The sequence below is a fragment of the Mustela putorius genome, unplaced genomic scaffold, assembly GCF_011764305.1.
Source record: "Mustela putorius furo isolate JIRA1106 unplaced genomic scaffold, ASM1176430v1.1 tig00003836_pilon_pilon_pilon, whole genome shotgun sequence".
NCBI classification, from domain to species: Eukaryota; Metazoa; Chordata; class Mammalia; order Carnivora; family Mustelidae; genus Mustela; species Mustela putorius.
The window spans coordinates 14,461,679-14,487,160 of NW_025421989.1; the positions used below are offsets into that span (position 1 = coordinate 14,461,679).

General features: G+C 45.8%; 1 protein-coding gene across 1 annotated transcript; it reads right to left on the reverse strand.

The window, feature by feature from the left end:
- Window positions 1–219: 219 nt before the first annotated feature.
- On the reverse strand, window positions 220–25,450 carry RS1 (retinoschisin 1). The gene is made up of 7 exons (XM_013059631.2): window positions 25,399–25,450; window positions 20,588–20,715; window positions 14,689–14,794; window positions 8,468–8,590; window positions 8,163–8,304; window positions 5,638–5,833; window positions 220–3,761 (listed from the first exon to the last, which is right to left on the reverse strand). The coding sequence occupies exons 1-7, from the start codon at window positions 25,448–25,450 to the stop codon at window positions 3,609–3,611; spliced, it is 900 nt and encodes a 299-aa protein (XP_012915085.2). The 3' UTR covers window positions 220–3,608.
- Window positions 25,451–25,482: the final 32 nt, after the last annotated feature.

Consider the following 25,482-nt stretch of genomic DNA (forward strand, 5'->3'; position numbering starts at 1 on the left):
TTTGACAGAGATCACAAGCAGGCAGGCAGAGAGAGAGAGAGGAGGAAGCAGGCTCCCCGCTGAGGGGGGAGCCCGATGCGGGACTCGATCCCAGGACCCTGAGATCATGACCTGAGCCGAAGGCAGAGGCTTTAACCCACTGAGCCAGCCAGGCACCCCTATATATATTTTTTAATTGAAATTTTTCCCCACAAAAGAAATAGTACTATAAACGTAGTTCATATGTTTAATAGTAATATTCCATTAGGCTTCAGATGTCCCTCAATAAGTTTTGTTTTATACTTCGGTATAAGTTAAATGAAGTAAGTAACTAATATGCTGTTATAAACAAGTTACCTAAAGATAAACATCTTATGGATATCAATATGTCATTGTTTATTAAATTCTGGAGTATAGAGCAGTTTCCAATGTGAAATCTCAGCTGGCTTTGCAGAAATTGACAAACTGATCCTAAAAATTCATTTGGAATTTCACAGGACTCAATAGCCAAAACATTTTTGGAGAAAAACAACGTTGGAGAACTCACATGTTCCAATTTCAGTACTCACTACAAAGCTACAGTAATCAAAACTGTGGTCCTGGCATAAAAGACGTATAGATCAATGGATTAGAATTAAGAATCCAGAAATAAATTCTCACCTTTATGGTCAGTTGAGTTCTCAGAAAGGATGCCAAGACCATTCAGTGGGGGAAGAACAGTCTTTTCAACAAATGGCCCTGGGATAACTGGATGTCCACATGCAGAGAATGAAGTTGGGCTCCTACCTCATACTGCATACAAAAAGTAACCCGAAATAGATCAAAGATCTAAATGTAAGAGGTTAAACTATAAAACTCTTGAAAGAAAACAGAGGAGTAAATCCTCATGATCTGGATTTGGTAAAGGTTTCTCAGGTATGATACCAAAAACACAAGGAACAAAAAGAGAAGAATAAATTGAACTTAATCAAAATTTGAAAATATGTTTCAAAGGATTACACCAAGAGAGTAAGAAGGCAACCTACAGAATAGGAGAAAATATTTGCAAGTTGTGTATCTGATAAGGGGATTGTATCTAGAATATATAAAAAAAACTCTTACAATGTGATAATAAAAAGACTGCCTGATTTTAAAATGGGTAAAGGATCTGAAAGTTATATCATAGGGCAGTGAACACATAAAAAGATACTTAGCATCATTAGTCACAGGGAAATGCAGAGCAAAACCATAGTGTGTTAGTACTTCATTCACACCAGCGTGGCTCTAATCAGAAAGACAGTAACAAATGTGGAGAACCCAGAACTCTCATATATTGCTGGTGGGAGTGCATAATGGTGTGGCCACTTTGGAAAACTGACAGTTCCCCAAAAGGTTAAAGACAGAGTTGCCATGTAACCCAACAATTATGCTCCAAGGTATACAGCCAAGATAAATAAAAACATATGTTCAGACAAAAACTTGCACATAGTTGTTTATAGCAGCATTATTCATAATAGCCAAAAACATGGAAACAACCCAAATGTTCATCAACAGATGAATGGATAAATACAATATCATCTATGCATATAAATGGAATGATATTCAGCTGTAAAAAGGAATTAAGTACTGATACATGCTACGGTATGAATGAACCTTGGAAAAACACTACGCTAAGCAAAAGAAGCCAGACAGAAAAGACCACAATTGTATGATTCCGTTTACATGAAATGTCAAAAATAGGCAAATCTACAGAGATAGAAATTGGATCAGTGGTTGCCTAGGGCCAAGTGGGCGACTTGGTTGTGGGGGGCGGGGGAGGGTGATGGCTCATGGGTGCAGAGTTTCTTTGTGGGGTGATGAATTTTTCTAAAATTGTGATAATGGTCACTCAACTCTGAGTGTACTTAAAGTCATTGAGTTGTACACTTGAAATGGGTGAAATTTGCATGGTATATGACTTCACCTCGTTAAACCTTTACAAAACAGAAATTTCCAACATGAACAATTACTTGGAGAACCTCTATTGCTACCTCACACTGTTCCATTCTTCTTTCCTCGTAACTGTAATCCCCTCCTGTGTCTCGTGCGGCTGTTGCAGAGGACCTGCGCTCTTATGCTTCTGCCATTTTCTCTGACAATCCATGTCATGATAAAATTTCATTCAACTTTCCAGTAAGGGGCTCCAATCAGGCATCTGCTCTAAATGGATTTATTCATGTCTTCCTAAGGCCAGAGAAGGATTATTTTTTTCCCTCCACCTTGAATTTGGTATGTTTGTGTTTCAGAGAATACTGAGCAAGGAAAGCTTTTTCCAGCTTCAAGTATACAGCGTGGGGATTAGAAAGACGGTGGGTTGAATATAAAGCTGTTCTAAGCCCAAAACAGCAGGGAAGCGATCTGGGGCTTTTAGGAGGCTTCCGGCTCACAGAGAAGGTGAATGTGATATCCACGATCACGTTAGTGCCACGTTAGTGCGAGTGCATTCAGTTGGCTTGGTATTTGAAAACAGAAAGTAACAGGAAAATGAGCCGCGAGTAGAGGCTCCTACTTTTGTATACCTCTCCTTTCCACGCCCCATGTTACCAGCCTCTCCCAAGGAAGGGCCTGAAAACTCAGACTGAGCTATAAATATAAATGACAGAGGAGACTTGGGCTGTTGTCCCCGAAAGGTCCCTGCTTAATGCATTCCTCCAGGAGGGGAAAGCCAGGCCCATTTCTGGCCGGGTCCTTCCCAAAGGCAGTTGCAGGCTCAGGAGCAGGAGCAGGCATGTTTGTGTGTTGCAAGGCAAGGGAGAGAGGTTAAACATTTGGGTCACGAGAGATAGAGCCACATTGCCCTTCTTAGGACCTAGGGTCTGACCACTTCCTGCAAAGCGCACGGTTAGCTCACGGGCCTCCTCTGCGCAGCCAGTGATAGCTCCTGGGCCAACTGCTTTCAAAATGTTAAGCTTGTCAAAAAATGGTAGCCCTAGATAAAGGGGCATTCTGTGCTGGGCTGAAAGCTCCGAGCAGAGGAGGCCCTTTTACCTGGGGTGATTGGTTGTGTGCACCCTCCCAGGAGATCAGGACACAGGCTCCCAACCCTGTACTCCTCTCGGCCAACCAATCACCCCAAACCTTGCCCTCTGCACACCCAGTACTCTGAAGTCCTAAAAGGCCATGATTCACTGAAAACTTGAAGGAGAAACTGCAAACCTGCTGCCCGTTTGCGCTGAAATCAAAGTTTTATGCAACTACGTTCCTATTTTCAGGGTGGTAAAGCGAAAGAGTTTTGAAATTCTCTAGGCTCCTTTGTGTTCCCTGAGACCACACCTTTCACTTTGTCAGACCAAAAACAAAACCAAAACCAAAACCAAGAGCAGCAAATTACCCCTGCTGCTTAGGCATTTGTATGAAAACTGATTTTAGGGACATTTTCTTTGTTCTTATTTTCTTTGGCCCTGAGTGGGACATAAGCTCATTTTTCTTTTTTCTCTTTCATTGAAATTGGAAACTATATATTTTTTTTTTTAAAAAGAAATTCTTTCTGCCCAGCTCTGCATTGAAAAGAGCTTGTAAAATACAGCTGCTTTTGTCCCCCCCCTTCTTCGCATCAGGGTTCCCCTGCAGGCAGCTCTGAGCCCTCCGCCCCCCACGGCGGGAGGGAGGCCTCAGGCACACTTGCTGGCACACTCCAGCAGCTCCATCCGGATGGCAATGCGGACGTGCCAGCCCAGCGGGATCAGCCGGATGAAGCGGGAAATGATGGGGGGCCGCAGGAGGTTCTGGACTGTGGAGGTTCGGTCTGAGTTTCCATAGAAGACCTAAAGAGAGAAGAAATCTTACCGCTGTCCCATCAGAGGATGGTAAAGGAAAAACAATTCTTACCCGAAGCTGGCCCTAACTCTTGAGTTTGAGAAATGGTGCTTAAGGCTCAGAGAGCTGTACAGGCCCCGCCCTCCTCCAAATCTGAAACTTGCACATTGGTCAGCACCTGTGTGCTCAAGCAGATACTAACATTTCCGTCATCGAGGGATGTTCTAGATGGCATCAATAGAAAATGCCTCTTGATCCTTATCACCAATTTTGTGTTTTCATGCTAGGCATTTTGATAAATTTTGAAAAAGACCACATCTCACAAGAGGAATGTTCCTACATTCCAGAGGTGTCCAAAGTGGGGCTCAAGTAAAGCTCCACTGCTCCGGCCTTGAAGTTGTGAGCCGAAGCTTAAGTGTGTATGTCTACATTGATACAAAGGGCCAATAGACTCGGAAAGCTGCTTTTAGAAGAAAAGACATAAAAACGAGATTCTGGCAGGGGAAAGGCGGTAAGTAACCAAAGGAGTTTGCTTCGTGTTTTGGGGGGATGCAACATAGCTTGGAGATGAGGCTGTACCATTAAAAAGGTGACATGGCTGTTTGGCTGCATTTCCATAGAAACCATTCTTTGCAGTCTTTTCTAGAATTGTAGCCTCATGATACTGGAGCATTTCATTTCTTTCTGGGACTATCTCCTAAAAAAAAATCTGGCTGCTACATTGACCTCATCCATCTGCAAAACCGGAAGAACCTCAGATGCCATGATCTTGTCTCTTCCAGTAGCAACATCCCACATCCCCTTTTCTCAGCTTTTCGCCCTTGAGCCTATTCAAGTCAGGGGACAGCTGCAGAGGAAGAATGGAACAGGCTCCTTCAGACTGCACAAGGGCCCGAGCGGAATGCCTCTTTGCAAGGAACTGTCAAGGCCTTCAGAAATGCAGACAGGACTTGAAAAAGATTTCTCATTTCTTTTTGAAAAGCCAACTAATAAGAGCAAAAATGAAATGAAATGTGTAAGTATCAAGATGGTTTTTCCTATTGTATTCAGTAAAACTCCTTGAAATCTCAACCCATGAATGTCTTGCTGTACAGCTTGTCACCAGAGAGTACAAAAGCCTTCTGATTTCCAGCCACACGTGTGTGCTTCATCTGATTAAGTGTCCAAATTAGCCTCAGAAGCCCTTATTCTCAGGCAAAAGGACAGTTAACATTTCTAAACAGTTAGTGAGTTTTTAATTCATTGCAAATATACATATATACGTAAAATAATGATTTTATATAATATATATATATATATCACACACACACTTAATTATGAGCCTACTGTGTTCAGTCAATGGTGAACATGACTTGGGGCTTGACCCTTAGAGATTAATAGGATATAGTTGCTCAAAGGCAACTCTGTGTTTGCACTGCTGACGTCATTTTAACCATTTACACAGTTCAGTGGCTAACTTGCTGGATTGTCCAAATCTTCCTAGCAGTCAGTCTCAGTAGTAAGGAGAGGCCATATCTACATAAATGGACAAAGGCCTGCCCACATCAATGGTAGGTCAAGTCAGACCCATGCAGCGAAGTGTTCAATGGCCCGGTGAGTTTGAAATAGTCCAAATGGCCAGTTGTGATTATTCAAGCAACTGTAAGCTGATAGGAGAATTCAGACAAATATTTCTTCCATACACGAGAGTGGTGCCATTCACAAACTGCTGGGCACCCAAGATACAGCAAGAAAAGACACCTGCCTTGTCGCCAGAGAGTAGACCATACTGTGGGGCAGAAGCACGGATGACTTCCCTTGCCACGGAGTCAGTGGTCGGCAAGGGTGGAAGCGGGAAGTCCCGGAGAGAGTGAGCTGAAGGTGCTCGGGGTAAGTCCAACTTACCCGGTTGTTTCCTGTCTGGTCCTTATAGTAAATCCAGTTCAGGCTCTCATCCGTCCTGTACTGCACGCTGTACTTGGTCATCCACTCATCGATATCACAGCGCCCCTGGGTGAGGATCCCTGAAATCACCTTGACTTCCTTCAGATCTATCTGCAGCCACTGGCTGCTGTCCTGGTACTTGGAGAGCCAGGCGCACCTGCCAGGGACACAGCAAATCACCAGGAGCCTCTGCCCATGAGCACAAGAGGAATGTTCCAAATGCTGAGAGGCAAAATGCTGAGAGGCACTGCCCTTTGAGGGTGTGATCAGCGCCCAAAGAACCTCTGCAATGCTCGGGCAGGCTGAGCGTTGTTAAGCACCAAGAGCCTGTCTCCGAGAAGTGCCCAGCCTCTGTCATACTTGCATCATGCTCTTTCTCCCTGCATCGCCACTGCGCAAAGACCAATGGCCAGATTCAACTGATTGGTCCAAGCAGTGCCTCAGAATGTAGCTGAAATCCCCTTTGGGGTGTGGTTGAACAGGTCTTACTTCAAAACACGCAAATGCATGGTTATTACACCCGTCGGCTCCCTTCCTCTTTCATTAGTCTCTCCCAGTGACTCTCCAAGAGTCTTCCCCTAGTTTCACTCCCTTTATACCTATCTGCATCGCCTTCACGTGCTCTCATTCATGGCTTTCAGAGTGTCTCCCTGTGCAGAACACTGCGCCGAGCCCCTCTGGAAGAGCTTTCAACAGTTATAAAGCAAAGAACCATTGAAGGAACTGATTTGTCTTTTAGCTATATCCCTCCCAAATTGTGGAAACCTGTAATTTCCACTTTGAGTTTTTTATTTATTTTTTGCATATTAGTTAGCTTCTTGGAACTCAGTCCTTGGCTGATTTTTCTTCTAACTCCAGACTTGCTCCTTGGGTGCCTCTTGAATTTTAAACTCCCATCCCAGACCTTTTCCCGACTCCAAAATCTGAGAGTCAGTTGCTGTCTAGATAACTTCTAGATGCCTCACACTATCCCAAATGAAACCTGTCCAAGAGTGAACTCCTAATTGTCTCCACTGCAACTTCCCCTTCCAGTATCCATCTCTTGGAAGGCTACCTCCATCCTCCTAGGTGTTCACGATCACATGAATCTCTCTCTCTGAGAGAGAGCCTTGGCCCCTTCCTCTCTGTCACCAAGAACATCCAATCCATCTATTGAGTCCATCTCAGATGTTTCTCAAATTATTTACTTTTCTCTACTTCACTGGCACTGCTCTAGCCCACATCATCCTCAGTTCTTGTCTGGATGATTGCTACTTTCGCTCCTTAGTCTCCTAGGTTGCCCCCGCCCCCAAACATTTGTCCCCCCTCAGGAGCCAGATTTTTCTTAAAACCCAAGTCAGCTTGTGATACTCCCCAACCTGAAATCCTTTCTCTGGTAGAGTCTGCTGTCTCCCAATATCCTCTTCCCATTTTCCTTTAGTCATAGAATACTGCAGAAAACCACCATCACTACCACCACCGAGTTTTATGTGGGCAAATGGTCACCTAGCAGAGTTCATATTTCCCAGTATCCTGAGCAGCTAGATGGGAAAATCTGACCCAATTCTGATTACCGGGATGTGGGCAAAGTAGCCAATATGATTATGCTTCTGTCCTTAAAAGAAAAGTGTGTGTGCTCTGCTCTTCTATTCTCCCCACTGACTAGAATGCAGTTGTGACAGTGGAAGCGAGGGCAGCCATTCTGGGCCCCAGGATGGAAGCTTCATGTGAAGAATGACAGACAGGGTAGAAAGAGTCAGATACCATTAGCCGTCATGTCAACCCTACACTGCCTAATAAAACTTTTAGGTGACCAAGAAATAAACCTCTATATTATTTAAGTTCCCATACTTTGAGGCTCTTTGTTGTAGCAGCACAATCTTATATTCTAACTAAAGCATATTCAAGGAACTCTCATGCCTAAAATGAGGACCATAATCCTTAACATGTGACTCCACTGTCTGACTTCTGCCTATCTCTCTCGCCTTATTTCACTTGTGCCCTAACTTTGCTGACCTTTACCATCCCCATGTATGCCCTTCAGGGATAGTCCTAGCTAAGGGCCTTTGCACCTGCTGTATTCTGTCCCCCCACCCCCACAGCACCCCCTCCCCCGCTAACCCCCTCCCCCAAACCAACTGCAAGTCTCAGGTTAAATATCGTTTCCTTAGAAAGGCTTCTAAGGAAGTACAAAAGTACTTTGAAGTACAAAAGTACTTCAAATGAATGAAGTCTTTCTTCTTTGTCTCCTCCACAAGCATCTATCACGCTCACTAGATGATCAGTCATGTGATTATGTGCTTAGAGTCCCTCCGGCCCTCTAAACCGCGTGCTTTTTGAAGTCTGTGGCCTCATCCGCCTTGACCACAGTCCTCAGCACATGGGAGGCACTCAATGAATATTTGTTGAGTACATAAATAAATGCATCCTGCCATTCGTTTATTATAGAGACGTACAGTTTCCCAATCACGTGAAAACAAATCATCTGAGCCATCTGCCCTGCTTACCCAAAGCCTTGACTGTTGAGCCGGGCCTTGTTAGCTGTCCACGAGGAATACCAGCCCACATACTGCTCCAGGTTGGAGCAGGTGATCTGGTCTGGTGTGACCTCTCCTGACTCGAACCCCAGGGGCTTATGATATGGGCACTCTGGAAAAGAAAAGGCAACACACATTACAACACTCGTAGCACATCGCAACACTCGACCAGCACGACGTGACTGAAATGACAAATCAAACCGTCTCGCTTGCACTTTGAGAGGTGGAGAATGTTTTGCTTGATAGCACAGTTCACGGCGCTTCAGCCTACTTACTGCTCTTAGAAGAGAGCGAAGAGGAAGTAAAAGGATTGCCATAGAGACTCACAACATTCATAAAAGCAGACGAAAGGGGCTCTATGGCAACCTGAGGGGGGGCGGGGCTGAGAAATACTTCACCTCCTCCACAAAGCTAGACATCTAAAAAACCAAGAGGTTCGCAGAGAAATATCATACTTAAATGTCATACTCTATTTTCCTCATGAAAATAGTTTTAGCCGTCCTGCATGACGACCTCAGGGTCCCTAATTGTCCTCCAGCAGCAGGGGATACTAAAGATAGGAAGAAAACAATGGTGAACAGCAAGAAAGGCAATTCTATATTGAGAGTGATTTCTCACTCGTAAATTGCAGTTTTCTCACTAGTCTAATAGAAAAAATAAAAGGGGTGGGGGGGGGGGTGAAATGTGCCTGAGTGGCTGTTGAATGAGGTACAGTTGAAAGGAGCTGTTTTTTCCAAACAAGAATAGCCAAAGCTGGTTCTTGGATGTTAACTGTTTGCTGCTTGTCATGTATTTCTTCTCGCATTTTAGTGTTGGCTAACCTGGTCAAAGACTTTTGCCCAGCATCCATTCTCCCCTTCTTTTTGGCAAAAGAGCCCTAATTTTGTTGGGCAGCAATGTAACCAGCTTAAAAAAAAAAAAATCTTTCCCAGTCTCTTTTGCAGTTAGAAGTGACCACATGATATAATTTCTGACCACTGAGATATGAGATGATGCCCACTGGGGATTTCTGATCAGTTTTGGGTCACGCCTTCTTTCTTCCTATTGCCTAGAAGGAAAATCTGATGGCTGGCACAGTGGTAGCCATGTTGCACAATGAGGGTAAGGCTGAAAGAACTGCAGAGACCTCAGCCCTGATGTCCTTACTACATGAGTCAAAATAAAAGTAATTGAATAAGCCACTCCTTAGGGGATTCTCTTATAATCAAACACAGGTTCTAGCTAAATCTCTATAGAAAACAAATGATAAACTGATACATTCTTCCCTTTTCCTGATTGTAACGATAAACAGCAAGTGGGTTTTTTTGTTTTGTTTTGTTTTGTTTTGTTTCCAGTGTAAATTTGAGTTCAGATTGAAGAGCGAAATATATTTATCTGAATATATATATATATATATATATATATATATATATATATAATCTCAACAGTGAGATGAGTGCTGAGGTCTTTCGCGAGGATAATTTTCCAAAGTCACTAAGACAGAATGAAGCATGCAAAAGCTTGAATGCCATCTATCCTGAGACCAGAATGCCCACACTGTAGTCATGCCCTGTCCTCAGAGACTAAAGACAGAAAGACAGCTTCAGGCCTCTGACCAGGGAGGCTTCACTGCCTTTTTTGCCCAGTGCACCAAAGGGAAGGGGCCAACCCCCGCCAGCAGCTGCAGCTCAATGGGGCTGGGGGTGAGGGGGCCCCATTGTAGTTTATCTAGTACCCAAGGCTTCAGGAGTCTTATAATAGAGAATGGGAATTTCTGGGGGCGAGAACAAGAGTGCTTGATGGGCCCCTCCTCGATCATGCCTTGTGTGGTCAAATCCTCAGTAGGGCTTGCTAAGGGCAGTTTCCAGTATCCTCCCCCCAACCCCCACCCCTACAGCAGCCTTTGTTTTTAACAAGCAGACTTTGAAACCTTGACCTGTCGGGGAAGGCCTTTGTTGGTTGGCAGATTCAGGGGCCTAGTGCCTGTGGCCTTGGGGCCTCCTCCACCTCCTCAATTCCCCTCTGACCTGGAAAACAAGCCTCAGAACGAGGGACAAGGTCCCAGCGCCAGAAAGCTGGGTTTCAGTTGGGCCAAAGGTTGTCACTTAAATACTACCTGGGGGGGTCTCTAAGGCCCCTCCATCCTGAACCTCCCCTTTCTCTCTCCGAGGCTGCCAGCTTGGAGGGCAGGAGCAGAGGGGAAGGAAAAGCCATCAGCCCGCTCCTGATGGCTTTATTCTTGACATGTTGCTCTTTCTCTATTTTCCCCTCACAACTCTTTTGCCATTTCTTTCCAAGTAGCCCATCTAGTAGTTAAGAGGCTGTTGATAGCAGAAGCAGCTCTCCACTGGATGGATTTGAACGGTCTAGGTCTCAACAGGAATTAACTGGTGGTGCTACAGGAGGTGACTGGAGATTCTGGACTCTGGCCTTTGCGGGGGCGGGGGGGGAGGGGGTACTCGCGAGGGGCCTGAGCTCAGCAGGGGACATGCTTCCTCTGAGGGGGCCGGACCACGGAGAGGGTCAGGGAGACCCCCCCCCTCCCAGGAAACCCAGAAAGGTCTCCGAGACTGAGCTGAGCTTGGTTCAGAGGGAGAAGAGCCACCACCAAGGCAGCCTCCTTCAGGTGGGGTTGTGGGCCAGCCCGAGAGCCTGCCACCTAGCCTGAGCCTAAGCCCTGTGTCCAGGCCACCCTCGCACGCCCACGGGGGTTTCCTGTCGTCCAAGGAGAGAGCGAGGACCTTTAACAATCCTGTCTTTAGACTCCTTACAGGCCGTGACAAAGGAGGCCTCAAACTGGAGTTATTTCAACTTGGAAAAATAGGAAATGTGACATTTCTCATGCTCTGTGTGCTTTGCTGTAAACGGCAGTCAAGTCAAGTTATTATTTTTCCTGACTCCTCCTTCCCCCTGTCCTCCTCCTCCTGTGGTCCTGGCTGAGCTCCCTTTGGGTCCTCATGCGGGCCTGGAGGCCTACGGTCGAGGCTGTTCCCTCTGCCTGGGACACTCTGGTCCCCGTTCCTCCCCCTTCACCTGGACAACTCTACTCGTCCTTCAGATCTCTGCCCACTTCCCCTTCCCACCGTGAGCTGGGTAAAGGACTCCAGCTGCTGCCTTCCCAGACCCTGTCCCTGTCCCTGTCCCTTACTCGCTGTCCTTCTGAGGATTTAATTGTCAGCTCCCTGGTCTGTCTGGCTCACCATTCTATCCTCTGAGCTGAGCCGAATGCCTGTACGTGCTAGGCACTCGATAGTTATTGACCGGATGGTGAAGGAAGGGGTCAACCTAGATTATCCCCCATCTTGGGTGGCCGCTAGGAATAAGCAGAGAGGACAGCAGAAACAGGAAGCGGGAGAGCTCAGGGAGGAAATAGCCCCTAGAACACCCACCGCCCTGAGCAAGAAGGAACTGTCACCTGAGTATCACCTAGGATTCGGCAACACGAATAATGTTGCTGGAGGAATTAAGGGGATTGTCGCCGGACGTACACGGAATATGGCCTTCCCACGTTTTCTGCCCAATAGAAGTTAGCACAGCTCCAATGCCTGTTTTTACACCCATCTTCAGTAGGAAAGGTATGTTTCTACATTCATTTTAAGGAAAAACCTATGTCTTCCGTGCACAAGGGGCTCTTCTGAGTGAGCGATGCTTTGGTCACTCCATGGATAAAGGCATATTCATAATGTGCTGCTAATCCAGGCTCTACTTAACACACTGGCCTTTCTCATTCAGTAGCTGATTTCTCTGTTGGAAGGTGTGAATGCCACACAGGCTTCTAAAGAAGACTAACCTCGAGAAACACAGAGAGAGCTGAGGGACGTTCTTAACAAGAGAGAGATGAATATTAATATGCATGTATATGACACTTGAACCTATATGGCCGTATAGCAGAATATCGAATAATAATGTTTATAGGATAAAGGAAAAACTCAAAAATAATATAGGAATATAAAATCTTGAATAAAAGGAAAGCAGGAACAAATCATCGGATTTCTTATATTTTGATACTTTCCTTATCCTGTTGCCCCTTTTGGAGTGCCAAGGTGATCTTAGCTTGACTGTGGAAGACAGATCCTTTAGTAATTTTAGTAATTTTCATAATTTTTATAGCGTTAAGCCAAAGAGTAAGGAGCCCATAAGGCACCCAGCCAGTCACCTTCTCCCTGGGTGGCGACACTGGGCAGTAACAGCCAGTGTATGCCTGGGAGCACCTCCTAGCAGCTCTGAGTGACCCTCCCTCCTGTCCTTCTGTACTTTCTAGGCTCTTCTTCCCACCTAAGGCGGGCTCTGGCAGAAGCGCTGAATCTCAGGGGCCAGAGAAACCAAACAACGTTCTTAACATTCCACTGAGGACCTGAGGCACTGATGGGGCAAGTGACTACTGGAATATTGTGGCTAGTCCCGCTGCCCTGAATCGTCTCTTTCATTGGAAAAACCCATTAACACCAACGTATCAACTCTTTCACACTTAGGTTGCATTTTTTTTTTCCTTCCTGGAAACATCTGTGCTATTAAGAAATAAAACAAAAGCAAAGACAAACCGACAACTGGTGGGGGAGAGAAGAGCACTTTCTGATTTCAGAATTTCAAGTTCACGGCAGGTGTGTGGGGAAAGAGCTTGGGGGATGGAGCGGGGGGAGGGGTCGACTTGACATTCCTGAAACACACAGCCTTCTTCAGCTTCACAGTTGATTGGTCTATGAAGCCAATCTGCATAAATAATTTTCTTTTTTCCAAGTTGTTTGTAGAAAGAACGTCAAGTGGGATTCCAGTCGGCCTTCGGGGCTCTGGTGAAGAGAGCATTTGTTCCCACCGCGTGGGAAACTTTCGGGTGGAGCTAATGCCCTCATTTTCATTATGGCACATAATGGGCGCCCAGTGAGAACGGGTGGAATTGTTAAGGAGGGTGTTTCCGTGTGGACGGGGCGGATCTCCGCCGTCTGGAGGGCTCGCGGGGAACGCGGTGGCTGGGACCTCCCGCTCTAGCCCGCCGCCCTCAGCCGCGCTTCCCGCTGTCCCCACCGCCCGGAGCCCGCCCCTGCCCGTAGACTTCGCCCGCAAACCACTCCCACCCCTTTAGTAAATAGGAAGACGGAGGCAGTAAAAGCCATTGTAGACTCCCCTGCCTCCCCCACAATTTGCTATTTTAATGCAAATTTAATGAAATAATGAAGAGAAGCTCACACATGGACACACATACTGTCTCTAGCGGAGCTATTATTAGGCGATTATGTAAAGTGAATGACTTGGCACGGCACCACCATAACCCTGGGGAGGGGTGACAAAGACAGTTGCAAGCAGAAGAGGCTGTGAGCCACGGAAAGGACGGAGCGCCGCGAGGATTTGCCGGGCCCTCCCGGCCTCCGAAAGGCCGAATGTGAGCTCTCGGGGGCCGGGAAGAAAAGGACCGGACCTTTATTAAGCTGCAGTTAGTTTGCTGGGGATAACACAAGATGCTTTTCGTGCCGCCTCTAATGTATCCCTCGTCACCGCAGCTTAGAGCGGGGGAGGCGGGCGGGGGGGGGGCGGTGTCAGCGAACTGTGGCCCTTGAGTCCAATGTGGCTCCCCACCTGTTTTTGTAAATAAAGTTTTATTGGCACACAGCCATGCACTGTGACCCTGCGTCCCGTCTATGGCTGCTTTTGCCTTATGGGGGGCAGAATTGAAGAGCTGAGCCCCTTCGACCTGCAAAGTCGTAGATATTTAGCATCTGGTCCTTTACAGACCAAGTTTGCTGGCATTCACAGTGGCCAGGAAGGGCTATGTTATGCTGCAGAACAAATTGTCCTGAAAATTGCACAGGCTTTAAGACAACAAACGTTTATTTTTCACCCAGGTGACTTGTCCATTATAGGTTGGAAGGGGGTTTTCTGCTCCATTTAATCTCCATTTAATCCATTTAATCTGGGACCGACCCTGAAGGAGCATGAATGCACTTTCTCAAGCAGGGAAAGGACAGCCAGAGTTGAGTACCAGCCCTTAGATGCTCAGTTTGGTAGAGACACTGCTCACTTTGGCTGGAACTGCTCACAGGGTGCTGCGTGACTACAAGCGGGCTGGAACCTGGGGAAGCACATGCTTGTTTGCTGAGCAATAAACCCTCAGCATAGTACTGTCGCCTCCCTTTGGCAGAAAAAGACCAAAGTGGGAGTCCCAGAGTTAAGAAATGAGGCAGCCAGGGTCCTACCTCTGGTGTTTCTGGCTCGGAAGCCTGTGTTCTTCTCAAAATGCCCCACCTCCTACCACTGATTTATTTTCCTAAATTCCATGAGTCTATTTCATTGAAAATAGATCCCAACTCGCCTTCTCACGTAGGCCAAGGAAAGACACAAGAAGCTGTTTCTAAACAACGACATCAGTGCGGTATGTTGTAACAGTGGCCGTTCTGTGATTTGAAGCTCAGAGGTCAACTGTGTATGGGGGGTGGCTAATTGAGCCAGGTTGAAGGGAAGAGAAGAAATGATGTTCTTAAGGACACCCCAAGGATCTGGTGCCCGAAGGAGAAGGGACACTCACCTGGTATACAGTCTAAGGAGGTTGTACCAGCAGACCACAGGACATTGGCACCTCCTTGGCAATTGCATTTGCACACTTTCTGGTACCAGGGGTCCTCAACCTCATCCTGAAGGGAAGCCAGAGGAGCAGGAGTGTCAGTCATAGTCAAATTCAACTCTGGCCAGAGCCACTGGAAAAATTTGTGTTAAAAAAACCTTGCTCATGAGTGCCTGGGTGGCTCAGTCAGTTGAGTGTCTGCCTTTGGCCTGAGTCCTGATCCCAGGGTCCTGGGATCAACCCCCAATTTGGGAGCCTGCTTCTCCTCCCTCTGCCTGTCTTTCTGCCTACTTATGCTCTCACTCTCTGTCAAGTAAGTAAAGAAAATCTTAAAAAAAAAAAAAAAAAAAAGGTGATGGATTCAAGATTACACCACCTGTATTAAGACCTGGTTTATTTATATTCTCTCATTAAAACACCAGTCTTGAACTTGCCCAGAGAAAAATGTCCTATTACCACCACCAGAATAAAGTATCTTAAAAAAAATACCTTTTTAAAAAAAGTGATAACCCTACACATTATTTTGAGCTAGAAAAAATCTTCAGAAACAGCCTTCTTGGGGCGCCTGGGTGGCTCAGTGGGTTAAAGCCTCTGCCTTCGGCTCAGGTCATGATCTCAGGGTCTGTGATCGAACCCCACATCGGGCTCTCTGCTCAGCGGGGAGCCTGCTTCCCCTTCTCTCTCTCTGCCTGCCTCTCTGCCTACTTGTGATCTCTGTCTATCAAATAAATTAATTTTAAAAAAACAGCCTTCTTACTGTAACATACCTCAGTAGATGATAATCCCAGTGTGGCTAAACAAAAAGACAAGAGAGGAAAAAAATTAAGTTAAAAAAAGAAACAAATTCAGCAAATTTATTCATTCCATGGAAAATAAAATGAAAATAGTCACATAAAAGTTAACAAAGCCCCTTCTGGAAGAAGTCGAAGTAAGTAAATATAAATATCTGCCAGGAATAACATCCACAGATGCTGAAAAACTAGGGACAGTGAAATTAAACAGACAAGGATAATAATTGTTATTATTTTAAAGTGAACTCTCCCCCCAAAATGTGGCTCCAACTCACGACCCCAAGATCAAGAGTCACATGCTCTCCTTACTGAGCCAGCCAGATGCTCATATTGTTTTTGTTTTTTATAGAATTTTGGGAAATACATTAATGTAACAAAGAGGAAAGAATGCACTTGTATTTCTTATCACCAAAGGCAACACTGTTAACATTTTTGTATAAATCTTCCCAGTCTTTTTTTCTCTGTGAATTTTTTCAAACCTATTTGAGAGCCTACTACCTAAACAATGCCTACAATTTACATTTACATTGTTAAATTTGACATTGACAGTGCCATCTTTTCCCTTTACTTATTAAGCCTCCATTATCATCATCATCCCTAGTGTCTGCCAAGTGCGCTGTTCAGGAGCTGATTCCTGGCCCTCTCCCCCCAACCCTGTGACCGAGCTAGGTTATTTAGGATTACCACATTGTTCAGAAAATCTTTTTAAGGTTTATTTATAATGTACGGGAAATATCAAGCCACAAAGTACAAATACTGCGTAATTAACATGGGAAAAATAAGTTTGCAAAATTTAACGTAAAACTAACATCTAAACTATCTTCATAGAAGTATGAGTAAAGAGGGCGAATGCACAATTTATTTTAAAACATTTTTTATTTAAATTCCATTAATTAACATATGATGTATTATTTATTTCAGAGGTATAGTGCTGTGATTCATCAGTCTTGTAGAACACTCGTTGCTCATCATGTCACGTGCCCTCTTTATTGCCCATCACCCAGTTACCCCATCCCCCACCCCTCTCCCCTCCAGCAACCCTCAGCTTGTTCCCTATGATTAAGAGTTTCTTACGGTTTGTCTCTCTCTCTGGTTTCATCTTGTTTTATTTTTTCCTCTCTTCCCCTATGGTCCTTTTTTGTTTCTTAAATTCCACATGTCGGTGAGATCATATAATTGTCTTTCTCTGATTGAGTTGCTTCACTTAACATAGAACCCTCTAGTTCGTTCCATCCACATCATTGCAAAAGGCAAGATCTCATTCTTTGTTGATGACTGCATAATATTCCATGGTGTATATGTATATGTTCCACATCATCTTTATCCATTCATCTGTTGATAGACATCTGGGCTCTTTCCATAGTTTGGCTATTGGGGACATTGCTGCTATAAACGTTCGGGTGCACATGCCCCTTTGGATCACTACATTTGTATTTTTGGGGTAAATACCCAGGAGTGCAATTGCTAGGTCATAGGGTAGCTCTATTTTCAAGTTTTTGAGGAAACTCCCTACTATTTTCCAGAGGTGAATGCACAATTTAGTAGGGAAAGAGTTAGAATACATTAGCATAAAATGCTTAAGCTCTGCTGCCCAATATATAACCACTAGTCCCATGAGGCTATTTGCCCTTAAATTATTTAAAATTAACAAAATTAAACATACAGGATGCCTGGGCAGCTCAGCCGGTTAAGTGTCTGCCTTTAGCTCAGGTCATGATCCCAGGGTCCTGGGATCAATCCCGTGTCAGGCTTCCCAGTCAGCTTGGAGCCTGCTTCTCCCTCTCCCTCTGCCCCTCCCCCAGCTTGTGCACTCTCTCTCGCTTTTTCTCAGAAATTAAGTAAATAAATAAATAATCTTTTTAAAAAATGAGCAAAAGTTTTTAAAAATTAAATTAAACATTCAATTCCTCAGTCACACCAGCCACATTTCAAGGGCTTCCTGGTCACCTGTGGCTAGTGGCTGATGTACTGCACAGGTATAGAACATTTTCATCATAGCAAAAGCTTCCATTAGACAGTGCTTGCAGGTTTAAAGGCCCAGAGCTCCATTTCCCATTTTCATTTCTCTTCCGATTATAAAAACAACACATACCTATTATAAAAATCTGGAACAAAGCTTGAGAGTAGGCAATAGGAAATAAACCACTTCCCTATCTAAAAGTTGAATCTGATGCCCACAAAAAGACCTTTCAGATAGTTTAAGAGAATAAAGGAATGATGTCATCTTTTGTGTCACCATTATAAGAGCTATCTTTTTCAAATTTTGCCTTCATTTAAATACTACATATTTACCTGTTCTGCAAACCACTTTTCCATGTCCAGTGGGAGCCTGGCACCGCACCAGGGCCTGGGCCTTCTGAAATGGAAGCCTCCCTCTCTGCCCACAAGGGGCTGGAGGACCCAGGAGAAGACAGAGCACTGGACATTGCATGGGGTGAGGACTCTCCCAGGTTGTTCATGGGCAGCAGTGGGAGGCCAGGGGAGCATATCTTTTAGAGCATTTCAGGGCTACCTCTCACCCGTGGTCACCTGTCTCCCCCTGGGCCCTTGTTTACAGGTTATTCGTCGTTCCTAGAGATTCCCCGGTCTACCTGCTATGGGCAGAATTGATCCTCTCAGGTTGAGACAAAGGTTGGGAGTGTCATCTTGGAGGCCAAGCCCTGCGCTGGCAAAGGAAGTTACTGACTTCTTATTTTCACATCCAATGGACTCTTTCCAACACTGACCTTATGCCTTCAGGCCCCAATGTGCTCTCAGTCCCTCCCATCTTCCTTTAGTTTCCATCCCACTGTTCACCTGGTTCTCCCAACACTCTGAATACCCTCTCAGTTTCCTTTGAGAGCTCTGCTTCTTCTACCCACCTCATAAATATTCTGAAGCCCAAGAGTCCATCTCTTGCTTTGAATGGTTTACCAGGTATCTCCCCATAGATGTCTCTTACTATCTAAAATTAGACCCAGCCAAATCTTGACACAGTTATGGAGCAACCTGAGTTCTCATTGTGTTGCTGGTGGGGATGTAAGTCAGTCTAACTTCTTTGAAAAACTATTTGGCAGCTTTCACTAAGGTGGAACATACGTGTGTCCTATGAAGCAGACACTCGACTCTTCGGTATCTAACCACCAGAAATGCATACATATGTTCTCCACGTGCTAGATCACCCATAGCAGTAGTATTTGTATTAACCCCAAACTGGAAAGGCTCGTATGCCCATCAAGAGTAGAATGGGTAGGGGCACCTGGGTGGCTCAGTTGGTTAAGTGTCAGACTCTTGATTTCGGCTCAGATGGTGATCTCAAGTGTCCTGAGACCGAGCCCTCATCGGGCTCTGTGCTGGTCATAAAGCCTGTTTAAGATCCTCTCTCTCTCCTTCTGCCCCTCCACATGCCCCCCTTCTATCTCTCCCACTCTTAAAAAATAAAAAAAAAAGAGTAGAATGGATACAGGTGGCAAATTCAGACTCGCAGAACACTGAATTGCAAAGAAAATGGACGACGTGACGTGCAGTCCATGCCACAATATGGCCGCCTCTCACGAACAATGCTGAGGAAAGCCAAACACTAAAGTGGACACACCACATGAATCCATTTGAAATGTACAGAAGCAGGCAAAAGTAATCTATGCCATTAGACACTAGGGTCCTCGTCACATTTGGAGCAGGAAGTGGCAGGGAGGAAGGCCGCGGAGGCTCTGTGGGGGCGGGGCGGGGTGACGGCTGGCGATATTCCGGGTTACTTGATCAGAGTACTGGTTACATGGATGTGTTCAGTAGTGAAAACTCACTAAGCTACAAACACTTACCTGTACTTTTCTGTATGTATATCATACTTAAATAGTAGTATGTACGCTATACTTCAATCGAAATGTTTTTTAAGACAGAACTCATTACATCCTTCCTTAAATTTTCTTTTCCTTTATTTCTTATCCTACTGAATGGCTGCCCCATCCACTTAGCACCCCATCTAGAGACGTGGGGCTTGTCTTAGTCACCTTTTCCCCCTAAAGCCACACATCCAGTGTCAAGCAGCAGCCTTTTCCCTCTCTATGCCGCCACCATCACTTCCCATGTTCAGCCCCCCATTCTCCCTCCCCCATACTCTCCCTGCTGGAGAGACCTTGTCTCATCCACCTGTCATGCTGCCCGTGGAAGGGGATGCACACCTGACGGTGTCACTCTCTTCCTGCAAAACCTTTGGTGGATCGTCCTTGCGGGGCTCCAGGTTCCATCTCTCATTTACCTGTTGAATGGCCACATCTCTCCATTTCCTCATCCTTAAAATGGGTATGATAGTAATGTGTCTTTCAAGAGGCCACCATGATCTAGCTCCTGCCTGCCTCTCCAGATGTATCTTTTGCATGCTCTACTAGCTGCAATTCACGTCTGTCTGGTCTCTTAGGTTTAAAGTCTCTCATTTTCCAGGGCACCTGGGTGGCGCAATGGGTTAAGCCTCTGCCTTGGGCTCAGGTCATGGTCCCAGGGCCCTGGGATGGAGCCCTGCATTGGATTCTTTGCTCAGCTGGAAGCCTGCTTCCCTCTCTCTCTACCTGCCTCTCTGCCTACTTGTGATTTCTCCCACTCTCTGTCAAATAAATAAAAAAATTTTTTTTAAAGATCTTATTTATTTGACAGAGAGAGGCAGGTGAGAGAGAGAGAGAGGAGCAGGCTCCCTGCTGAGCAGAGAGCCCAATGCGGGGCTCTATCCCAGGACCCTGGGACCATGACCTGAGCCCAAGGCAGAGGCTAAACCCAGAGCCACCCAGATGCCCCAATAAATAAAATCTTAAGAAAAAAAATTAAAAAGCCTCTCCTCTTCCAGCTTTTCTGCGTGCCTATCCCCTTCTCTGTGCTGAGGACTTCTTCTGTGCCCCCCCCCCCCCCCCATGTACAACTCACCACTTGCTCTGGCTTGTGTCCCACCTCTTGCGTGCACAGGTTTATGTAAGCACCTGTACAATTACAGAAACTGATATAAAAGGTACCTGCCAATGATTGGTCCCAAAGCATTTATTCTTTAAGTAATATTCACTGAGTATCTACTAGATTCCAGGCCCGGCTTTAGGTGTTGGGGATACTGCAGCTAACAAAACAGGAGGAGGACCAGCCGTCATAGGGTGTGCGTAGCGCAGGCTGCGGGTGATCAGGGCTAATGAAGGAACGAATAAGATAGCCGGCAGCGAGAAGGTGGTGTTGGAGCGTAGACCTGAAAGAAGCGAGAGACCCGGGAGCAAAGCATTCTGGGCAGAGGGAACAGCAAGCAGAAAGGGCCCGAGGTGGGTGGCTTCTGGATGGGCACTGGGTGGGCTCTAGACCGACCAAGGAGCCCCTGGGGCTGGAGCAGGTGAATGAAAGCGCGTTTCAGGAGATGAAGGGGTCAAGTGGGAGGCCAAAAGGGCTTGGCCCAGGCGGAGGCAAGGGAGAGGATGAGAAATGGCTGGATTCTGACCGTCTTTGGATGGCAGCCAACAGTACTTGCTGACAGGGGACCGGGTGTGAGGGAAAGAGAGGTTTAAGGCCTGAGGGACTGGGAGGGGAGAGCTGCCATTTCCTGGGGGAGGGAAGTTTCCAGGAGGAACAGGGACTGCGGGGGGATGGGGTGAAGAGGTTCCCTCAGAGGCCTGTGGGCCGTGCGACGGTTGAGGCTGAGTGGCTCCGGGTGGGCAGCTCCTGGAGCCCAGGGGAAAGCCCAGCCCGGCTGGCTGGTGCCCTGCGCTCCTTGCATTGGGTGAGCACGGGAACCCGGAGCCTTCGTCCCTCTGCTGCTCCCCGGGAACGGTGGAGTAGAGGAACGAGTGGCATCGAATCTAGTAGATTCGGGGGGTGGTTCATCCAGGAGGCACTGGGCTCCACCCCATCTTCAAGATGGCTGAAATGCGGGCAGGCCTGGCAGCTGGGCAAACCTCAATTGTGCCAAGACCCTCTTGTTGGGGGTGGGGGGGGCGGTGGATCAAAGGGGAGGCGCGCGGGCCACTGACAGTATGGACTTAATAACCGAATCAGTTTGGCCCAGAGCCTGTGTCTGTCACTGAGGAGGGTTCTTGTGGCTGCAAATGAGCAAACCCAGAGATCCAGTGAGAACCCTACTCGTTTCCAAGTGGGCCCTGGGGGTTCTGCATTCTGCAGAAATAAAGCAGAAGGCCAAAAGGAAAGGGTGTGTGTGTGTGTGTGTGTGTGTGTGTGTTTCTGCCACTGTGTGCTCGTGGAGAGCAAGCGTCTTGAGAGGAAGGCCTGCTTTCAGAGCCACTTCCTGTGTCCAGGCAGATGTTGGGCAGATTTCTCATGTTTTTTCCCTCGCAGGCTCCCCTCCTCAGAAAGCGTTGGTCTATAGGCAGCCCCGGGGGATCTGAGGCACCAGATCCGTATGGAAACGAGCAGAGAGAGAAGCAACAGCAAGCATTTTACAGGAAAAGCTGTCACCCAGGGAGCAGCGCCGTGGCTGGATCGTCCCCGAAATGATTTAATCACCAAAAAGCTGGTGAACAAAAGCAGAAGCGTGTTTGACTACAACATCCTATAATGCCAGAAAATAACATTGCCAGAATGAGCAGCAGAAAACAGGTCAACCTTGAAAGGAAAAAGAAGAAAAGATTTTGATTTGTGTGGTTGCATATTTTTCTCCCTCTTTGGATTGTTTGTTAGATTTCTGCCCATGCTATGGTTTTCCACTCGAGCGTCTGAGATGGCTCTCATTCCCTGATCTCAGATTTATGCCACATGGGCTCATTCTGCCCTTTTGCCCAAAGGGCCACTCCATGGGGAGACCCTTGTTCCCACAGCAAGAAAACTCAGGGCTTGCTATCTCTCAGAATGTACCTTGCAAGCCCAAGAGGAAAAATGGGCATTAGACACACAGAGGAGAGACTCTGGGTCTTTTTGATGGATGTCACTAAATCTAGAGCTTTCCTTCCCGTGGAAACAGATGAAGCTGAGGAGAAAAGCATAAAATTATGAATGACAAAAGCTGTCAGTAACTAGCTTCCCTTCTCCTTGGGAAATAAGGGTAAGACTCAGGAAGAAAGCAGCAGGCTCCAAGAATGTCCCTCTCGAAGAAGAAAGAAGGAAATCGTCCTGGTGTGAAAATGTTACTATTTGTGGCTACAGGCGTATTTCTGGGTAAATCTGTTATCTGTACATGCTTCAACACAGATGAATCTCAAAAACATATGCTAAGTGAAAGATAAAAGACCATATGTTGTATGATTCCATTTAAATGTAATGTCCGGAATAGATAAATCTACAGAGACAGAAAGTAGATGGGTGGTTGCCAGGGGCTGGGGAGATGGGGAAACGGTCTACCGGTTTCTTTTGGTGGTGGTGGTGGGGTGACGAAAATGTTCTAAAATTGGATGGTGTGCTCCACAAATCTATAAATATACTAAAAACCATTGAATCGCACACTTTAAATGGGGGAATTGAATGTTATGTAAATTACATCTCAATAAGCTGCTTAAAGAAAGACTCCGCTGTCACCTGCGAAGGAGACACACCTGTGTAAGATATATATAAACATGACCAAGTAATGGACCTCTTTATTTTAATCAGGTGGATTTTTAAAAATCATCCTTTGCACTGAATCCACGATATACAATGGAAGATGAATAGAAGCCTGTCTCCGTTAGCAGATGAAAGCAGCGCTTTACGATGATCACGTCTCGGTTCCCAAATGAACCTTCATCCAACGCATAAGCGGAGTCAATCTATTTATCTGATTTCACTATAATAAGGAGCGACTGCCGCGGGAGAATAGAAATGGTAAAGAGCAAATTACACAAAGAAACTTTGTCTTCCGTTTCCCAGGCGGGCAATAGAAAACATTTTCCCCTGTGCGTTGGCCTTGATTCTCTCTCTGGATGGGAAGCTGATGAAGGGAAGCAACCACCCCCTGAGATCCTGTATTTTCTCTCTACCTCTTGAGCATCCTGATAGGTCGCCAAGCCACACGGACCATAAAATGGTCCCTGGACCAGCCCGTGGACCACATTCCAGCACCCCCCCCCCCCACCGCCCCCAGCCAGATGGTATTTTCCACTCCTCGTGGAAATTTCGAGAGCTCCTCAGCCTTGCACACAGATTGGTAAGCAGTAGAACAGGAAAGAATGCTGGGCTCTGGGCCTCCTGACAGTGTGTCTTTTATTACAGATATCTCCCGAATGGGCAGGTCTAATTTAAAAAGGGGTTGGGATTATGGACATTGGGGAGGGTATGTGCTTTGGTAAGTGCTGTGAAGTGTGTAAACCTGGCGATTCACAGACCTGTACCCCTGGGAATAAAAATATATATTTATAAAAAATAAAAAATTTAAAAAAATAAATAAAAATAAAAATAAAAATAAAAAGGGGTTGGGAAAGTTTTATAGGGCTTTTTCCCATTTGGGGGGTCACAGAACACAGTCATTAGATTCAGCACTGCGAAAGGAACCAAGATCGTCCCCGTGGGTCAAATTCTGACACTATTTGGCCCAGAGCAGCCACTCGGGGATGGGTTCTTTATCGAACCGACAATAGAATGAGTGGATGCATGGGTGGTTGGCTGGCTCCCAGTGCCAATCACACAGAAGAGAAATCGGAGGGTGAAGCCTATGGATATTAGAGAACCAGAAGTATTGAAATCGAACCCTTGAAAGGCTGTTTAGATTTTCTTGTTGAGGAAAGAGGAAAGAGTAAAGAAAAAACAACAAAACACCCAGAGGACCTTCAAGTATTGAGAGTTCCTGAGACAAGTCGCTGACTCTTACTTCCAAAACAGAAGGAAACCAGACAACTGGTCTCAATGATTCCTACTTAAGAAATGTATTTGGATTTGCCAAATGACCTTGGGATTGTATTCATAGAGACCTTCCCAAATACTGAGAAAGGTGACAAAATACCAAAAGTCATTCGATTGGGGGATCATGAAAGCACATACTCCACCAATGAGGTCTAATGACAGGGCAGAGAGGAGCGTGACCTAAACCCGGAGTTCTGACTCTATTTGTGTGACTTGCGTCATGTCTGCCCACCCGGTCATTTGCAGAGTGGAGAGGCCTCCTTCCTGCCCTCATTTATTTCCTGTGACACGCGTGCATACACAATTGCCTTGAAGAAGACCTTCAACCAATTTCTAATATTCAGAAGGAATCGAAAAAAGAATTCTGAGCTAACAGGCCCTTGAGAGTTGAGAGAGGCATGAAGGACTATTATTTCAAAGATTGAGAGAGAATTTAGAAGGTGAATTGGATGATATCTTAGAGATTCGCGTTTAATTTCTCCTTATTTAAGCATATTACTCCTGCCAGGGCCATATTGAGACATTTAAAAATGATTGAGTGTATAGAGTCTCTCGAGGTTCCTGACTCTCGTTTGGATTATGCTTTCTATTAGAGTCCAGTGGTAGTCGGCGTGTTATGTTAATCCATATTTAAACTAGAGTGACCTCACGTCCCGATTTGCTCAGGACAGTCCTGGTTCACACCTGTTGTCCCAGCAGAATTATTAATAGCCTCCCCTTCCACTCTCAATAGTGTCCTAGTTTGGAAGATTAAATTCTACAGTCACTCTAACCTTGAATCCTAAAAATTTTCAAGGACACACCACACCTTCTCATTGTTGCAATTTATAGCTGTTTTCTACAATCTCTGAGACCCTTCCTTCTTTCGGTCCCATTTCAACCATCCTTTGGACTTTAGAAGGCTCCTCAGAGAACCAGAAAGCCAGCGGGGAAACTAAGAGGAACCACATCCCCATAAAGACGACTGTTGTCCATTATCAATGCACCTTGACTAAGTAACATGGCTTCCTAGTTAGCAATCTTTTAATTATTCAGGTTGCATTTCTATTCATCAGCAAAATGACTAATTCAGTTTTACTATTAAGTATTTGCTAAATGCTAATGGTTGCATAGCACATACCTTCATAGCCAAAGAGAAGTAAAAACAAGAAGCCTTCTATCTTGTGCGGCATTCTCTGCTTGTCCTTGGCTGCAGCTCTACCTT